We start from the raw sequence: 19805 nt of genomic DNA on the forward strand, positions 1-19805 counted from the left end.
AGAGGCCAGTGGGTCACAGGCAACAGGAGCAGGGCTGCGCGTCTGGGATTCCACACAACCACGTTGACCAACCCCGCCCCCTACCCTCCCGCACCGAGCTCCCAGGACACCCCCATGGCCTTTCCACACGAGAAGAGGGAAGGTCGGGGACACGTGCCAGTTTGATGATTTTGATGAGGACCCAGTTGTTGGTGGAGGAGGTCATCAGTTTGAAGAACAGTGGGGCCAGGGAAAGGTAGTTTTTGGGATTGCGCCTGGCCAGCTCGCAGATGACATTGACAGCCGCCGACTGGACCCCTGTGAGGCAAGGGACGTCTCCATCAATAAGGGGTGGTGCTCAGCAGGCTGGCCATTCCGTGTGCAGGGCCCCTGCTGTGCCTGGCGCTGCGCCCATCACTTGTGGGCACAGCTCAAACCCCAACCGCTTAGAACCCTGACCACCACCGCGCCCCCCAGAGAAGGGGGCCCGAGGCTGCAGGACTGGGCCTGGCAAGACCAAAGTGACTCCAGCAGTGGGACGCCCACTACATGAAGTGACTGTGTTCCCCTCCACCTGGGGTGGCCACCACTTTCGCCCCTAGCCTGCTGTGCCCAGCCAAAACTTTCCGCACATATAATTCCCCGTGATGCGGCACAGATCCCCGAGATACATGGGAACCCACAGCAGCTTTAGAGAAGCTACCTTACAGCTGTTCAGCCCAGAGTCTCCCCAGAGGAGGAGTAACAGAAAAGGATGAGCAGAGGGCAGGCTGCAAGGAGCCCTGCGCGGTGGGCTGGGGGCGGGGGGGGGGGGGGGGGCAGAGGCGTGGGAGGAAGCTCCTAACGGCCACTGTGTGGACACCCGCCCGGACAGGCCCCCAGTGCGCCTAGAGGAGCAACACTGCAGCAGCATGGGCACACCCAGCACCTCCATCTTGGTGTCTAGAACCTGCACCAATAAATGGGAGCAGGGCTGCGTGGAGACACAGCGGATTCCAAGGCCCAACCCGTCCCTTGTGGCACCAGGAACTTCGTGGCTGTGCGTCTGGTGGGGAGCGGAGGTCCCGGACCAGCGCCACCTACAGCTTCCTCACACCAGGTCCCTGACAATCCCCATCTGAACTCAAACCAACAAACCGGGGTCAGGGTCCTCCAGCTTCTCTTTGAGGCGAGAGAAGGCGGGGCGCAGGGACTCAGGGTACTTCAGGAACACCTTGTACATGATGAGCACGGCCTTCTTCCGGATGTACGGCTTGGTGTGCGACATCTGCAGGGGCAGGCGACCATCAGGCTCCCCTGGCACTGCCCCACGCACCCGCGCGCTCACCTCCCACCCTGCGCCGCGCACCCACCTCCCACCCTGCCCCCGCGCACCCGCGCGCTCACCTCCCACCCTGCCCCGCTCACCTCCTACACCTGCCAGTGTCTCACCTCCGTTCCTCGGAGGAAAGCCCTCTCCAGCTCCAGCCTTCGAACCCCACATGCACACTTGCTCTGCACCCCCACCAAGTCCAGGGACCACACAATGGTGTCCTGGGCACAAGCGAAACCTGCCTCCCAGTGTCCATGCCCCGCGGCATGTCACCCGCAGGCTGAGCCCCTCCTCCTAAACTCCCCGGGGACCAATGAGACATGGGGAGCAGGCGAATGGAAGGTCACACTAGACAGCCTCTGCCCATCAACAGTGGCATACACCTCTTCCAGCTGCCGAGGCCTGTCCCCAGAGCAGGGTGCTGAGGGGCGTCCCAGGCCCCCTCCCATGCCTTAGTCCCCTCGGCGACTCCACACTGCACTGCCCTGGACTGTCCTGCTGGGACCCAGCTCTGGTCGGGGAGGCCTCTCAACACCATGTGGGCACACAGCTTATCCACCAAGGCCCCAGAGAGGTTCCCCTGAGAACACCACCCCAGCCCCCCAACACCAATACGACTGTGAGCAAATCACTAACACCCCTATGGGTTCGAACCACTGTCACCTAGACCAGGTCAGCACACTTTCTGAAATCACCTGATGGTCACTATTTGCGGCTTTGGTGGGCCAGGTCTGCTCAACTACTCGGCTCTGCCTTTGAGCGTGGAAGCTGCCAGGAGGTGCGAACGAATGGGCGGATAAAATTTTATCCGTGTTTGGATAAAGTGATTCACAACAGGTGGCTGTGATGTGCTGCCCTGATCTAGAAGCTGACGGCACTGAGATAGACCATGAGCCGACACCTGCCCACTGCACAGCAAACAGGCTGACTGGTAAGGACAGAGCCTCCAAGAGGCTTTAACGTGACCCGAGAGGAAAGAAGCCCCCAACCCCGCAAGGAGCTGGAGACCTGGCGCAGTCAGTGTCTCCCTGAGCACGCTGCCTGTTGGGCCAACTGCTACCGTCACAGGCCTCAGAGAGAGAGTAACTGGGTCACGTGCCTGACCACCCTTGGCCAGACCTGACCCGCCAGCAGCATCCACTCCTCCCCCAAGCAGACTATTTCAAAGGAGATGAAACAATGCAAGGACGACAGTGGCCCCAGGCCGGCCCCACCAAGTGTTGGAGGGGAAGACAGTGACTCAGTTTCCCCTCTCATCCTGGGGTCCCCAGTCCATTTGCGCATGCCTGTGTTCTTGGTGTGACGTTTTAGCCTCGGTTTTCCAGTACCCGTATGTTCCCAATCTCCTCACGGAGCAAAGGCTCAGGGGTGACAGCACACTGACAAACTCACCAGTGTCATGATGTCATTGGCCAAGTCTCTGGCAAGATCTGGGGTAACAAAACAGGACAGGCCAGTCAGTGCAACACCAGTGTCATACTGGCTGGGGCTGCTCAGGTCCTGAAAAAGGAGGGAGAAGGGTTAGGGGCGAGTGCCGACCGAGCATCGCCGGGGTCCCCGCTGCCCCCACCAGCCCGAGGAGTAACACGGAGCAGCCAATTCCTCACTGTCACTGAGAAGAGCAGGATGGGTGTAAGAGGGCTGCCCCTGGCTCCCCACACAGCCCATGTCCCAGGGGTGCGACCAGGGCTGGGTTCTTGAGGAGGCTCCCTGCCTAAGAACACAGGGCTAAGGAGACGGCAAGGCCGACTATTACTAGCCACCCATCGGGCATAGGGTGGGGAGCCCCGGCACCCCTGCTTCCATTGGGGTGTCTCCCTTACAACAACCAAAGCAGAAGGTTCAGCCTGTGCCCCATCCTCCAGGTGAGGAGGAAGAGCACGTATCTGCCCTACCCTCCTCTGACGTCTAACCTGCGGCCGGCCCTCCATTTCTAGTTCTCACTAAGACTGACAGCACGAGTGCCGTGTCTCAGCACAAGGGAAGTGTTCTCATCACAGACTTGCTCTTGCGGAGACATTTTCTAAGGAACCCCCCAAAACTTTTTACACATGCATATGTGGTAAAAATACACTGAGACGCATTTTAAAGAGTTAAGCTTCTAGACTGCGGTAATGATTTGAAAACACGGGCTTCTCACTTCCCTCTAGCCCAGGCTGAGGAGAGAAACCACATCAGAAGCCGTGGTACAGAACTTGGCCCGATGGGCCGAACTGTGCACCTGTGCGTGGTTCATGAAGAGCAGAGCAGAGCAGCAGATGCCAGGGGAGCTGCCATGGGGCTCCTTGGCAATGGGGCTTTGTACAGAGAACTCAGTCATTGTCAAGCAGGAGGAAGCCCAGCCCTGACGGGCAGGTCTGTGGCAGCTGTGTTCAGAAGTCTCAGGTTCATTTACAATGGTACGTACGCACAGGGACAGCCAACACTGGGGACGTGAATGGAGTGGAATGGCAGTGGCAGGCGCGGCTGTGGCTGCTTAAAGATAGGACCCTTTGTGCGAGACTGAGACAGCAACAGGCAGAGGGAGCAGCAGCAAGGGTCAAGGTCACCTGCCCAGATCTTACTCTAACAGGATGTATTGTTCCTTCAATTATGAGGACATCTCAGGGTGACCTGCCTCTAACACATCTCAATGTGAAGTGGTGACAAATCTGTGTCTGAATCAAGGCTGTTACAAAGGGGCAGGCAGGGAGCAAGGCTGTGCCAAGATGAGCAGCAGAAAAAACAAAGGTGGGCCTCAGCGAACGGGCTGGCCGGCTGGCATCTGGGTATCCAGGCAGCTCGAGCCCCTCCGCCCTCCTCTCTCCTGCCACCCTTCCATTTACTGTCCCAGCACCCCACACCCAGAGCGCTTGCTCGGCCCTCCCTTCCACCTATCCAGAGCCACTCCAGGCCAAGCTCACAGCTCACCACCCCATGGCATCTATGACCCCCAGCACTGGGCACCAGTACCCATACACCCAGCCTGCCTGCCCACAGCATCTGCCCGGGAGCCCATTCCCAGTTCTCTGGGTTACTGTGTGGGGTAACCAGAGCTCACAGGCATCTGTCTCTGGCCCTCGGCTGCTGAGAGCCTGCAGCTACAGGCTATGGCTTCCGACTTGTGGTCTGGGGCTGGGAAAAGGTGGGTCTCTGATTCTCGCTGACACCCTCTGACCACTCTGCCATGAGGCAGTAAACAAAAGACGCTGCATGTCCTGGGACCAAAGAGGAAATTCATGACTCGGTGTTCTTCAAAGCCCATATCAAAACATGTGACCAAAGTACACCCAGTGGGCAGAAAGCTACCACACTTGGGGTGGAGGGTGAGGGCAGGTAACCTCAGTGGGCACTCCGGCCAGAGGGAGAGGACCAAAAAGGAGGAGTGTGGCCACGCAGACAGCCTTCCAACACCAAGAAGAGAAAAGGAAAAGAGAGCAGTCCAGTGACCTTCCGCCTCTCCCACCCGCTGGGTGGAAGGGCAGACCGCTCTGCCATGTCTGGGTGTGTCTTGGGGATGACGAGGCTGCAGGTGGAAGACTGCTTGCTGTCGGAATGCTAACAGTGAGATCTTGCTGACCTCAGCACTTTCTACTCACACATAAGTGACAGGGAAACCAGCATGCAGCACAGACACTCACACGGGGGCCCAAATGAGCCCGGCCCCGGGGCCGAGGAGGCGGCAGGAGTGCGGCAGGGCGGGCCTACCTTGCGGATCTGGTTTGTTGTCAGCATGATGACATCAGTGCCTTCGTGAAAGCACTGGGAAGCAGCGAGGTAGCCAATGCGCTGTCGAGTTGAACAAATGAAGGTGTCAGAGGGGAGACTAGGGGACAACAGCACCCTTCCAGGAAGCTCCCAGCCCTTCTCGGGATGGGCCCCAAGCAGCCGCAGGCCACAGGTGGGCGGGCACAGGGAAGTCATTCAAGAACCGAGCCGGGAGTCTATAAATCTCCAGGAGCACAAGTGTGTAGTCTTTGAAATACCATGTTCCTTTAAGATTTGCCAAACCATGGAGTCCAGTTAGTAATGCTGCATTTTCCCCTTCAGTCAGAAACTGCTTTTATGACGTCAAGTAGTAAGTCAGCCAGCCTGAGTGCAGGGCTGTCTAGGACAAGCGGACGTGGCCACCTGGACACACGTGCACGTGTATATATGATGCTTTAACACACGTGCAGGCACCGCCCCAGTTTTGGCAAGTGTGCCAATTTGTGTCTTCAAGCTCACAGGCATCTGTCTAACCAGCAGGCAGCTAGAGCCCAATCACAGCAGGGATCACAGGCAGGCGCTCAGGGCTGGAAACAGCCTCCGCCACCTGGCCGCTGTGCCTTCACACAGAAAACCAACCCAACCCAGGAAAATGACAGAGCACCCACAAATGAGCCAGGGTGCCAAAAATGGTTTCTCAGAGTATTTACTAAAACAAGAGACACACTTGTAATATCAAGAGAGAAGAAAGCAGTGTCCCAAACTGCTCACGAGTGGGATCCCTCAGACGACGAACAAGAGGCTACAGGACAGGGTGACGAATGATGGTGGCCTCTGGGTGAAATGATCAGCGTTTGATTGGTTTCTCTTTTTTCATTTTTGAAGAGTTATGAACTTATTTTAATTTGTATAAAAAACACATAACCAATCCCACAAACCCATAATTTCACTGACATTACTTAAAATTAAAAGTGTTACATACAGTTAATAAATAATTTGACAAAAACTATGAAGGTGTGATGTTTGAGTGGCTATAGTTGGACTGAAATAGCTCACTTGTGTTTTTGTTTTTTTCACAGCACAGCCTGTGGCTACAGGACACTCTGCAGGAATACCCAGGGGACCCACCCCGCCCTAGTCCCCATCAGCACGGGGTTCAGGCCCCAGAGCAAGCTCACCTTGAATGTGAACTTGGAGGCGCTCATCACTTCTATGATGTTGAAGGCGGCCCAGCTGATGTCGTATCCCAACATCTGTAACTGTTGAAGGGACACACAGTGACTCACTCACCAGATAAAGCTTAAGCCCTAACATCCAGCATCCCATCCCGGCTCGCAAAGGCTCGCAAAGGACACTCGTCATTCACAGTCTGAGCACTCAGGCTTCACTCGACACAAACCCCTGGGCATTTCATGTCCTCTGACCAGTTATTTTCACACTGGAGACTGTGAGGACAGGTTAGCAACAAATATTACAGGAGGATGAATGTCTGAGCTGAAATCCTAGTGGCCCATGTCTGGTTAAAAGTCCCTACAACGATACTCATAAAACCTATAATGTGATGGGATACCCAACCCACAAACCCTAAGTCTCCCCTCTCTGACCAGGAAAGAGGCCAGGAGGGGGTGCCCAGCCCAGCCTAGGCTCACACTCCAACCAGGACTGCAGCCAGGCAGGGAACCCTGTAGAAAAGCCACCCTGGGCAATTCAGAGCTCCACCCACTAGGCTTCCCAGCACAGTCCCCAGGAGACCTGAGGGCACTCCTGCTGGCTTCCATGTGCTAAGGGCTCCACATGCCCAGTGATACCTGATAATCATGGCACATCTCTCTTGACTCTTAAGAATTAGCCGTGTGCCTCAAGGCCAGCTCCTAGAGCTGATGGCATTAATCAGTTTTTAGCAGGTGGACAGATGCACAATGGGTGGAGGGATGGAGGGGTGCTGCAGTTGACAACCGGCCTGACAGCACGAGGCGCAGAACGTGGGCATGGCTAAGCCGCACTGCCTGAGCAAGCAGCCCTGCGGCACTTACATACGTCAGCTTACAGACCGCATTCGCTTTCACCGCGATGTTGTCTTGCTTCAGTTCTTGTTTGATTTCATCAATGCACTGAGAGATATACTTTGCCTAAAAGAAAAAGAAATTAAGAAACTAGGAGTGCCTGGCGAAAACCGTGAAGAATAATTATTTCAGAAAGAAGCCAGACTCAAAATAAAAGGCCACACAGCATTTGATTCCATTTATGTGAAATATCCAGAACAGGCGACTCCAGAAGTGGATTCCTGGTTGCCAGGGACTGGGGAGGGGTGGGAGGATGACCGCTAACGGGGAAGGGGTTGCTTGTTGGGGTGACAGAAGGTTCCAAAGCTGATTGCGGTGACAGTCACACGACTGACTCTACTAAAAGACCACGGAATTGCACATCTAACACAGCTGTTGTTAAAGAAACGATTTCAACACGATAAGATCCCTGTGATTCCTTCAATCCCGAGGGCAGGAAGGGCCATGGGAGTGGGGATGGAACCAGAGTGCTGGTTGAAGGGAGAGGAAGCGCCAGTTCCCTGTGGCCATCCAGGAACAGCATCAAGGCACACAACGCACAAGCAGGCCAGATCACAGGCAGGCCAGATCGTGTTGGTGCTGAGGGCTGCGACCGGTGTGGGGACACAGACGAGGACCGGGCTAGGGGAAGATCGGCTGTGTGCAGCCACTTTTGTCCTTGGCCCCCCAGGTATCCAGTTGCTTCCAGGGCTCCAGCTATATCTGGTTGGCTGTCCACTGGGCCCACCACCCAATGGGCATGCTCCTTGAACCTGCCGCCTACTGGCTCCCCGGTCCCCTTTCGCAGAGCCTGTCACCCAGGCAGCCTCTCCCACAGCAGCAGTAAGCTTAATTAGGTATCTCTGTCTGTGTCTCCCCACCTCTTTCTGGGCAGCTCAAGGCTCTTCCAAGCTGCAGCATCAGCCCTTGGCTCCTGTCCCATCGTGTGACGCGGACCACACTGTCTACCGACTTCCCTGTGGACACTTGGAGCTTTTCCACTTTTTGGCTCTTGTGACTTGTGCTGCTGTGGACATTTGTGTACAGGTGTGAACATGTTTTCGATTTCCTTGCTGAATCAGCACTTCTCAAACACCATTCAAAAAGGTTTGACCTGAAGCAGTACTGATCCACAAGGTCCAGAGTGACTGATGTGCTCCTATCACCCCCTGCAGGGACATGCCATAGCAGCCGCAAAGAGCACCGAAACCTGTTGCACGGTAAGCGGCAATAGCCTTGGGATTCAGAACGAATCCGTCCAGTGCTCCATGAAGCACAAGGAAGCCTCTCAGTTATGTGACCAACAGAAACAACGGCCGTCCAGCTGGTGGCAGGTTTCCATATTCCCCATTTTCCCCCAATGCGCCATCCAGACAACCTGCCTCCGAGAGACCAGGCTGGCAAGCATGCAAAGCAAGCGCAGATGGCGGGCTCCTGCTCTGTCAGGGCGGCCCCAGCGGCTCCCACCATCACGTGTCACTTGGACTACCCCAAGACCCTTGGAAAAGAGCTGCTCAAGTGCTCTCTTGGCCACAAAATGTTTTATGAATATTTTATGATCAAGAGTTGGTATAATGGAACAAGTGTCACCATATCCTTCCAACGGACTTCAGATTACTAAATCCTGCTCAGGGGACCTCAGATCCTGTCCCTGTGCACGAATGACCCTTCCTGCCTCCCAGATCAAAACTGTTAATGATTTAAAAGGGAAAGAACAAGAAGACAATAACAAGTGTTGGAGGAGAAATGGCCCCACACACAGCAGGTGGGGGGTGAACAGTGTAGCAGCTGTGAAGGACAGCTGCAGCTCTTCAAAAGGGTAGCACAGCTCCCACTGCCAGGTGGCCCCCCGAGATTACTGACAACAGGTAACAGGTGGTCAAACACACATTGGCACCTGAATGTACAATTAGTGACAACCCCAGAGCAGAAACCCAAATGGTCCCTGGCTGATGACAGACAAACACAATGTGATCCACCTCCCTGTGTCAGCTTCCAGGAGGGCAGGACAGGGTCCAGTTTCAGGAATGTCTGAGCAGCTCCCATCAGACCAAGCCCCCCACAAGTACTGTTTTAACAACTCTCTGGAGCCACTGGAGACAAGCAAAAGCACGGTCGAGTGTCCTGTTTATCGTGGCTTTTATCTTGCGCGCTGTGCAGAGCAGCTGAGACCGAGAGGAGACTCGCGTCCAACTGGCTTCGAGAACCAGACAGAGCAGAGCTTGCCGTGAACACAGTCACTGGAAAGTGAAGAGGGAAATCCCAGAGACGAGACAGATGGGAGTGCTGTGACATGCTGCATATAAACTCAGCCCAAAACTCTGGCCAACTGAGAACTACCGTGTTTCCCCGAAAATAAGACCTAGTTGGACCATCAGCTCTAATGCATCTTTTGGAGCAAAAATTAATGTAAGATCCAGTCTTATTTTACTATAAGACCGGATCTTATATAAGATTATATAAGATCCGGTCTTATAGTAAAACAAGACCGGATCTCATATAATATAACATAATGCAATATAATACCGGTCTTATATTAATTTTTGCTCCAAAAGATGCGTTAGAGCTGATGGTCCGGCTAGGTCTTATTTTTTGGGAAACAGGATATGCATGAACAGGCACATTCCACACAGCCCAGTTAAAGGTAAAAAAATAAACCTATCTCACAGGCCTTGTGCCCCTGCAAGAGGGTCAGAGCTGGAATCTCAGCCCAGATGAGTTAACAGTCCACCAAGTCCCCTCCCACAGAATCAACACCCTGCCAGAGAACACAACAGAATCCAGTCTCCAAAAACTTCCCATCCGCAGTATCTAGGACATAATCCAAAAATACTCAAAATGAGAAACAGGAAAACATAACCTACACTCAACAAGAAAAGGACAGCCAATGAGGACTAGCCCTGAGAGAACCCAGATGTCGGAATTAACATACAAAGATATCAATTTAGCAACTGTAACCATGTTCTCATGGAACAAAAAGAAAACATGCTCATAATGAATAGAGAGGAAATCTCAGCAGAGAAAGTGACAGAAAACAACCAAATGGAAACTCTAGAATTGAAAGATAATTTCCGAAACAAAACATTCATCTAATAGACTAGACAGCAAATTGGAGATGAAAACAGAAAGAGGGGGCAAATTTAAAGGCGGAACTACTGAAATCATCCCATCTGAAGGAGAGAAGTTCGAAGATGACCAGCGCCCCAGGGACTACGCAACAACGACAAAAGGTGTAACATACACTTAATTGGGGTCCCAGGGAAGGAAAGGATGGGACAGAGAAAATATTTGAAAAAATAATGGCTGAAACTTTCCCAAATTGGGAGAAAGACCTAAATGTACAGATTCCAGAAGCTCCACATCCCCAATAGGAAACAAAACCACACCTCGGCAGATCATGGCCAAATCGCTGAAAACTAAAGGGAAAATCTTCAAAGCAGCCAGAGGAAAAAGACATGTCACATACAGAAGAGCAAGGACCGGAACAGCTGCCAGTGTGTTGTCAGAAACACTGGTAGGACAAGACGCTGGACAACACTGCCGGCCCAGACCTGTCCAGCCAAGAACACATCCCTGAGGAGTGACGGCAAACCAGCCTATAGACATCCATCCCTGCTCAGCACAGCTCTCAGGGGAGGACAAACGAGACCCACAGAGAGTGGCTGACCTTCAAAAAGACCCTGCCTGAAGCTTAGTTTTAGGTATAAAATAGCTGCACAAGTTCACGGTTTCTCCACACTGGAAAAGGGAGGAAAGGGTTATAAAATATGGAAAAGAATATTGGGAGTGCTAAACAGTGATCTAAAACTGAGTTATATGAAGTTAAAGTGAGGAACGTGGGAAGGAAAATATTAATCTTTTATTTCCATATGACACTGCGAACTGAAAGTAGATTATTTACTCCCCCTTTTACAAGAAGGAAAAAAAATGGTTAGGGTATGCAAACATGATCTAGATTGAGAAAATTATATTATGAACATAAATTAGAAATATTTTAAGGTACAAAGTATGAATGGCTACGTGTCACTGGTATATTTTTAGAAGGAGAAGCTAGCAGTGCAGCATGACCAAGGCCCCAGCCGCCAGACGCTGTACCAGCATCATGTTCACTGCCACAGAATTCCGTCTGCAAGAGGCTACAAACACCCTTCACAGCTGTGCCCCTCAGGCTGTAATAAAACAGACGTTTCAACCCTGGCTGCCCAGCAGACTTCCTGGACGAGTGGAGGCAGATCTCTAGGGGTGAGGCCAAGTCTGTTTTTACAAAGTCCTGCAGTTGATTCCAAGACCATGTCCCTGACGTAGCCCAGTGTCCTCAGGGGCAGAAGTGCCCAGGGAGAGCCACTGCCGGAGAACCAGAACACGCAGTGGAAGGACATGGGAACCAGCAGGTTTGGTGGCAACAGCAGCAATGAGAAGGGCCCTGAGTGGCTTCTATGCGCTCAGGAAACCGGGAAGCACATCTGTGAGAGGGGGGTGGGTAGTTTGAGGACTTTTCCAGCACAAGTGGGGACAGGGCGCACGGTGGGCCAACCCAGGGCTGGTGTCGTGTGTGCAAGGTAGATGGCAAGCGAGATAGTGGTAGGAAGGCAGCTGGGCTAGGCTGATGAGGGATGAAGGGGTGTGGTTGCACTGTGTGACCTGAGGGGCTTAGGGCGGGAAGCAGTGGCTGTGGGAGCTGACTGGAAAGGAGGTGAGACCCAAAGGCCAGCAGGCTGGTCAGTGTGAGTCTCCTGAAGCTGCTGTAACAAGTCACCACACATTTTATAGATTAAAACCACACACATTGATTCTCTGACAGTCCTGGGGTCAGGAGTCCCATACGGGCCTCTCGAGGCTAAACCCAGGTGCGGGCAGGGCTGGTCCTTCCAGAGGCTCCAGGAAAACCGTTTCCGGCCTGTTCCAGCTTCTAGAGGCACCGCGTCCCTGGCTCGTGGCCCCTCCTCCATCGTCACAGCCAGCAGTGCAGCCTCTTCCATGTCTCTGACTCTGAGCCTCCTGCCTCCCTCTTATGAGGACCCGGTGATGACACTGGGCCCCCTGGAATCCAGGGTCGTCCCCATCTCTGGGGCCCTGACTTAATCCCACCTACAGAGTCCCTCAGCCACGTGAGGTGACACATCCAAAGGTCACGGGGACTAGGATGGGGACATCCCTGGGTGCCATTATTTAGTTGACCAGTCAGATCACCCAGGGCCCGGGGGGAGACTAAGACCAGGAAGGAGGAGGCCACAGCCCCCATGACCACAGCAGAGAGGCCAGCGCCACCCTTGTCCTCAAGGGCACAGGCAGCCCATCTAGAGGACCAGGTGGGTCCAAAGTGACAGTCCCAACCCCGGGGCCCTGGACAACAGGCAACATCAGCCCCAGGGGACAAAAGGGGAGGCTGCAGTGTCTGCATGGGCTTTGGAGACTGGTGACAGAGAGTGAGGCTAACAACTCAATCCAGGGCCTCCCAGTAGTAGCTGACCCCAGGATGGGGTTAAATGTACCTGGATATTGTTGGGGACAACTCCTACAAGAGGAAACGGGAGGGAGCTGGGAGATAGCCATGTGGGTCTGGCCCTGAGTGAAGGGCCAGGAAGGAAACGCTGGATGGAAGTGGCTAAGGAAAGTTTAGCAAGGCCAGTCACCTGCCTAGGTGGCTCTGTGCACTGTCACCAGCTGGGAGTGGGCAGCGGCAGCGTGGCCTTTGGAGCACAAGGTGATGGACCGCAGAGCCCTGCGGCTGGGCCCCTAGAGACGCCAGCTTGGGGGCTCACCTAGAGGCACAGAGGGAGGCCTCCACAGCCTCGGGAAGTGCAGGGAGCTTCCAGGAGCGGGGCCTAAACCGAGTATGAAAGCAAAGGCAAGGGAGGGTGTGCAGTCACCGGGTACTGAGCACCAGGCAGGGGCAACAGATGCCCACACTTACAATGCTTCCCAGAATCTAAATACCAACAGGTGTGTGCAGAGTTTGTGCCCCATGGAGTGAACGGTGGCCCCAGACAGCAAACAACTAGAAGCACTTAATGCCCATCCGAGGGGGACTGGCTACGCTCACATGGAAAGCTGGCAGTGAGACGACACTCATGGCAAATCCCAACAGTCTAAACCTACACTCAGAATCACGAGTGATTTCTACAAACAGACAACAATCTCGAAGTACAGACACCAAACTGATTCACAGGGAGAGGTATTGTCCTTTTTAACTTAATGAACATAGCTTATTACAAAAAGTTATGGGTATAGATTAAAAGAAAAAGTTTCCCCTGAAATATAAAAAGTACCGTGAGAATGAAATATTGAGTTACTTGGGATTGTTGCCACGCAGCAGCCTACCCATCTGCCCCTCATACCTGCCCCTAAAGAAAGGAGAGTCTGTGAGACTAATCCTTTCAGGGACTTTGCTTCACCTTTGTGCTTGCACCTCATGTCTCCCTGTTTGGCCCCAGAAAGATGGCTGGTCAGCCAATGACGAGTAAGATTCCCCATGGGGAGGGGGGCGGCAACCCTACCCAGACACAGCCATGTGGGGACCATCTGGGGAACTCATGGGGTCGACAGAGGTGGGCACAGCCCCCACCTTCCCCTGACTAAGGAGAGCCTCTGCCTTGGTGGCTGCATTCCTTCCCACACCCTGCAGGGGAAGAGATTCAATGGTGTGCCTCCATTTATTCATATGCATATAGGTTTTGTCCCTTGGGGAAGAACACACATCCTGAGACTTAGGGTTCAGCTGCTTGCAGGCAAGGGTGATTGGCTTGAATCAGTTTCCTATTATGATGTGTGGGATTCACAGATCCTGAGATTGACAAGCTTTATCCCTTTATTTCCTCACCTAAATAATAAAAGCTAATGCGAGGCCCGATTAGGCGCCTAGTCCAGTCCTTTGAGGCTGCAGGTCCCTTGGCCCCGCTTAAACTCTATTCATGGCGACTGTCTTTCTTAACCCTGCGACTGTCTTTCTTAACCCTGCGCCGCCCTCCTTGCTCCCCACAACTCTCGTCGTGCGGGATGCGACAGGGATTTCTCCTAGTCGTATCCAACTTTTAGAAGCAACAGCATTCCCCAGTGGATTTCCCCCCTACGTGCCAACATCATCCTTGCTGTATCTTAAGAACAATAAATTCAAGCACCCATAAATGTGTGAATTAGGCCACTATTTTTCAAACTTTGAGGACTCATTTCAAGAAATATGCTTTCCATGCTAACCCAACACACATACAGGTACACTTAGTATCCTAAGCCGAAGTAAAAGCTTATCAAGAAACAAGAGTTACCCTACGTGCTGCTTGCGGTCTGGGATTTTCTTTTTTACATAACCCATTAAGTTGAATTCATAACCCACTATGGGGTCAGAGGATAAGATTCGGAAATAGCAAGGCAGACAACTTCCTGGGGTACTCTGGCACTCATAGAAGCCTGCATTATGTCACTTACTGCACCCTCATAAGCACTCTGTGAGGAGGGGAGGCAGCTGTCGCCCCCACTTTACAGGTGAGGAAACCAGTCAGGGGCTCTCCCAAGGTCACACAGTTAAACAGGTCCAAGAACTTGGACTCAGGTCTCCTAAACTTCATACAATATAACTTCCACTAAATCACCCTGCCTTTCCACATGGCTTTTGAAGTTACTGCTAAGCCTCATTTCTACGATAGCATACGGATGTTTTAAGCTAAAATCTATCATAAAAAGTAAACTTTGCGAGGGGGAGGGAATTGTACTGGTACAGAAAAAGGATATTGTCAGAAGTCTCTTGAAGAGGTGTAGTGGGGTGGGAGGGGAGAGCCTATTTTAGAGAGTGGGGGAACTAGCAGAGTAATTCAGCAATCCTTGCCTGCACTGCCACGGGACAGAGATGAAAGTCAAGTCAGAAGTGACACCTCAGTAATGACCCTCAGACCATGACAACCTGAATACAAAAGATCTGTGCCACGTTCTGCTGGGAATCGCCAATAGGCCAAGGGCAGGGTCCATGCAGAAACCTGACTTTTGAGGACTTCCAGCACCAGCCTGGCACTGTGCTATTTGAAAAATGCTTCCACCATCAATACACCCGTTTAATGGGCCCCAAGCCTGTGGGAAAGACGTTATCAATTTCCACCAATTCCAAATGAAGAAACCAAGGGTTGGGGTACTGCCCAGTGATGATGGACACACCCTCCTAAAAACCCAGATGCCCTAACTGCAGTGTGTTTCTCTGCAGGAAAGACCCAGTGGCCTGTCCTCAGAATCGGGAACAGGCTGCTCAGTGAGGGAAATCAGGGAGGATAACCAGTGCAAAAAAAGAAATCTACGGGTACAAACCAAATTTGCTTAGCCACTGCTCGGTAATAAAGGCCAACCAGCTAATCTTTTAACTCAGAAAGAAACTTAAGATCAGGACAAGAGTTAGCTGCACATTGTAACACTTGCCATTAGGCAGAGCTTCAACATAAGGCAAAACCCAGGGAAGGGAAAGGTGATGGAAATGAGAGAAAATAACCTAATTTCATTTCAGTGAAGTCACACCTATTCTGAAAAAGTGCTACAGAGGCAGGAACTCAGGCTCCCAGCACAGGGACCTGGGCTGAGGGTGCCTATGCCTCCCAGCAAATTCAATTTCCTCTGCACCTTGCATTCTGTAAAGCACACTTCCCTGGGTGCCATTGTGAGGAGGGCATTAGCCTCAGGCAGTGGGACCTGCACAGCACCAAACAGGTGCTCTCCTCAGGGCAGCCTCTCTCCATGCAGCCTGTAAAGTGGAGACTTTCTTTAATGTCCCACTGTATAACAGAGGGCTTGGGCCTCGTCCATGAAACCAAAGGTCTGGTGGCTACTAACTGTCCCCATTCCTCCTAAATCTAGGTCACAGGTAGGGGAGAGGAGAAAAAGAAGGAAATGGTGCCCACTGTTACAATTTTACTTCTGGAAAACCTGTCCCTCATCCTGGCTTTTGGGTTTCTAGTTAAAGTCGGCTTCCCCATTCCAGGAACCCTTAGCGGCTTCCTTCTTTTGGCCAGGAACACTCCTAGCCTCCCCTCCCTCTCTAAGAGGGGCGGCCCCACCTTCCCCAGGACACGTGCCCACGAGGCAAGGACCAGTTCCGGGCTAGGCCGCAGGGATCGACCTGGACACGCACTAATCCCATAAGGGGTTCCTCTGGGGGCGGCCTGAGGACAGGAAGGTCCCCCAACCAGGAGTCCAGAGGCTTAGGGCGAGACCGGGGACCCTATGTTTTGAACAGGGGATCCCAAAACACAAGGTTGGAAGGCCGCCGCTCGAGGGGACCTGCGAAATCTCTTCCGGAGTCACCGGCGGGGAGAGGGAAGCAGCCCCCATGGTCGAGCGGATAAACTGAGACTCCTGGAGAGAGGCCACCCAGCGGCAGGGTCACGCAGGCAAACAGATACATGGGGGGGGTCTGAGAACCGCAGCTTGGAGGGCCTTCGGGGTCTCTTCTGGGGCCGCCTTGGGCCCTCAGGGGTACACTGAGGTTCGGACAGAGGGTGTGCGGCGCCCAGACCGCGGGCAGGTGGGACTCGAGCCGTGAGCGGGACCTCTAGGGCGGGCTGCAGGCCGGGATGGAGGGTCGGGGTCGCGAGCAGAGCCAGGCCGGCCCCGCGCGGCGCTTCGGGCTCACCTCGTCCTCCTTGTGGTTGCGGATGCCGCGCACCAGGTCCTGCAGGTTCTTGTCGAACATGCGGTCGATGCTGCCCTTAACCATCTTGAGGGCCATCGCGGCGGCCGCCGGCAGGCTCGAGCCCCGGGAGGCTCGCGGGTGGGTGCCGTGCGGGGGTCTGGGTGCTGTGCCTGCCGCCCGCGGAGTGCTTGCTGCCGCGGAGGGACGGGATCCCAGGCCAGGCCCGCGGCGGTCCGCGAGGAGGAGGAAGAGGCGGCGGCGGCGGCGGGCGGAACCCGCTGGGCAGGCCGCACTGCCCTCCCCTCCCGCTCCGCCGCGCTTGCAAATGGCGGACAAGATGGCGGCCGGTCAGCTGACCGCGCTGGTGCCGCGGCGGTCGGCCCTCCCAGAAGCCCCGCCTCCCACTAAGACCCGCCCCCTAACTCCGGACATCACATTTCCCTGACGACGCCAAGCCGCCCAATGGAAACGCAGACAACCCATTCTACGTCCACATGGCCCCGCCCACTCCTTCTCAGGTCTCTTCCCTCTCATTGGTCAGTGTCCTCAGGAGCTCCACCCACTTCCTCGTTCCGGTTCCAACCATGCCCCCCTAGGAGAAACCTCCCAGTCCGCCCCTCAGTTAAGTGACAGAAGTGGGCGGGGCCTGCTGTGGGCGGGGTGCTTACGTGGAGCTTCTTCGGCAAGTTCCTGGAGAAGACTCCAGCTCCGCCTTTCTGATTCTAAAAGCTGACGCTGCTTGAGAACCTTAAAACCTACGCTGCAGAGAACCGTTTCTGCGTCTCTTGCAAGTCTCACAAAATCGTGTGATATGAGCAGGAAAAGGATAACCATGGCCCAGAGCTAGGACTCCCAAGCAGTCATTCATTCAACATTTATTGCAGGACCTGCTATGTGTGCCAGGCATGGTAGCGATCCCTGGACACCCAGCAGTGAATGAGATACCTGCGGTGCTTGCCCTCCGGATACACCACTAAGAGAGTAAAAAAGCAAGCCACAAACTGGGATAAGCCATTTGCAATACATATATTTGACAAAGGACTTATTGCCATAATATGGTTCAACAAGCAGAAAACAGCAGAACAAGACAAAAATGCCTACAAATCATGAAGAAAAATACCTACTTAAAACATGGCAAAAAACGAACGTGCGTTTCACAAAAGAAGACATCCATGTGGTCAGTGGATATATACAATGGTTATATGCTCCATCTCAGTCATCAGGAAAATATAAATTTAAACCACAATGTGATATGTCTCTGTACCCCTATGAGAATGACTAAAATTAGAAAGACTGATGACATCAAATGTTGAACTCTCCTCTTTTATACTTCAGGTAGAATTGTAAAACTACACAGCTAAATTAGAAACCCACCTGGCTGTTTCTTAAAGCTAACATATACATATCCTATGACCCAGCAATTCCAGTACTGTTCCTAACAATGCATTAATATATCCATCAAATATTTGGACAAGAATATTCAAAGTAGTTGTATTTATATTAGCCAAAAATCCAAAATAACCCAAATGTCCATCAACAGAAATTGATAAGTAACTTTTGACATAGTCACACAATGGAATACTATGCAGCAACAAAAAATAACAAATTATTAATACACCGAACAAAATGGATGAATTACACAGACACGTTATTATGTTGAACATAATAAACCAAGTACAAAAGATTGTACAAAGTATGATTCTATTGATGTGAAGTTCAATTACAGGTGAAACTAATCTAAAATGATAGTTAAGTATTAAGAATGACTAAGATTTTTAGCATAAATAATTCATACCAGAAGACAATGGAATAATAGTTTTAAAGTACCAAAACAAAATAAACCCCTATAATTCTATATCCAGTAACAATGTATTGTAAAAAATGAAGGCAAAATACATATTTTCAGACAAATAAAAGCTGAGAGAATTTATGAGCAGTAGACCTACATTAAGAAAAATGTTAAAGAATATTCTTTGGGACAGAAGGTAAATGATGCCAAACAGAGATTTGGATCTATGCAAAAAAAAGAACACAAGAAATGTTTAAAATGTGGAAAATATAATTATTTCTCAATTTATGAAAATGGTAATTGACTCTTTAAAGCAAAAATAACAATAATGTATTGTGAGTTTATTTGTAACATATTTAAAGTAACATAGTAGTATATATAAGAATAGAAGGTGGAAATGGAAATGTACTCTTGTAAGGGTCTTACATTATGTGTGAAGTAGTGTGGTATAACCCTAGGAAAATCACTAAAAATAAAGAGGAATCATTAATAAGACAATTATAGGTATAAATGGAATAATAAAAAGATGGTCAATCCAAAATAAGGCAACGAGGAAAAAGATTACAAAGAACAGGAGGGAAAAATAGCAAGATGGTAGATTTAAACCCGACCATATTGATACTTCCATTAAATGTAGTAAGTGGTCTAAACACTAATCACTAATTTAATGGTGGAAACTGACAGCACTGGTAATACACACACACACACACACACACACACACTCACACGGTGCAAAAATCATGCATACACATTTTAAGAAATGTTAACACTTTGGTCAACGTTGCTCAAGCAGTAGTTCACCGTAATCAGAAGTGTCTGGACTCTGATGGTAATCACTTTGAGCACCTCTTGTAATTGCGGAAGTCAAACATGACTTGTAGGGCCGGCCTGTGGCTCAGGCGGTTGGAGCGCCGTGCTCCTAACTTTGAAGATTGCCGGTTCGATTCCCACATGGGCCAGTGGGCTCTCAACCACAAGGTTGCCGGTTTGATTCCTCAAGTCCCTCAAGGGATGGTGGGCTGTGCCCCCTGCAACTAGTAACAGCAACTGGACCTGGAGCTGAGCGTGCATTGCATGCACCCTCCACAACTAAGCCTGAAAGGACAACAACTTGAAGCTGAATGGCACCATCCACAACTAAGATTGAAAGGACAACTTGACCTGGAAAAAAAGTCCTGGAAGTACACACTGTTCCTCAATAAAGTCCTGTTCCCCTTCCCCAATAAAACCTTAAAAAAACACCACACACACAAAAATGTGACTTGTATTCATTTTTTGTTATCGGTATATATTGAGTGTTACAATTTTAATAGTTTTCCTTTCTTAAAATGTGTATAAGTATTTTTGGCACCCTCCATATATATGTTGCCCACTTTATTTTATTTTTTAAAA

General features: G+C 51.7%; 1 protein-coding gene across 3 annotated transcripts in view; it reads right to left on the reverse strand.

Moving 5' to 3' along the window:
* Nucleotides 1–17030, reverse strand: part of AP3D1 (adaptor related protein complex 3 subunit delta 1) — a 35861-nt gene extending 18831 nt beyond the window's left edge. For 2 of the 3 annotated variants that reach the window (XM_019743953.3, XM_019743955.3), the window contains exons 1-7: nt 16625–17030; nt 7012–7107; nt 6157–6237; nt 4979–5059; nt 2684–2791; nt 1117–1246; nt 158–297 (exon numbers count right to left, since the gene is read on the reverse strand). In XM_019743953.3, the coding sequence (XP_019599512.3) occupies nt 158–297; nt 1117–1246; nt 2684–2791; nt 4979–5059; nt 6157–6237; nt 7012–7107; nt 16625–16720 (732 nt within the window). In that variant the 5' untranslated portion in view covers nt 16721–17030. The remainder of the gene's footprint in view (nt 1–157; nt 298–1116; nt 1247–2683; nt 2792–4978; nt 5060–6156; nt 6238–7011; nt 7108–16624) is intronic. The other variant, XM_074337494.2, reaches the window with a different exon arrangement.
* Between the last annotated feature and the right edge of the window lie 2775 nt (nt 17031–19805).

The sequence above is a fragment of the Rhinolophus sinicus genome, chromosome 15 (genome assembly GCF_057876585.1).
Source record: "Rhinolophus sinicus isolate RSI-liver-muscle chromosome 15, RSI-T2T, whole genome shotgun sequence".
NCBI classification, from domain to species: Eukaryota; Metazoa; Chordata; class Mammalia; order Chiroptera; family Rhinolophidae; genus Rhinolophus; species Rhinolophus sinicus.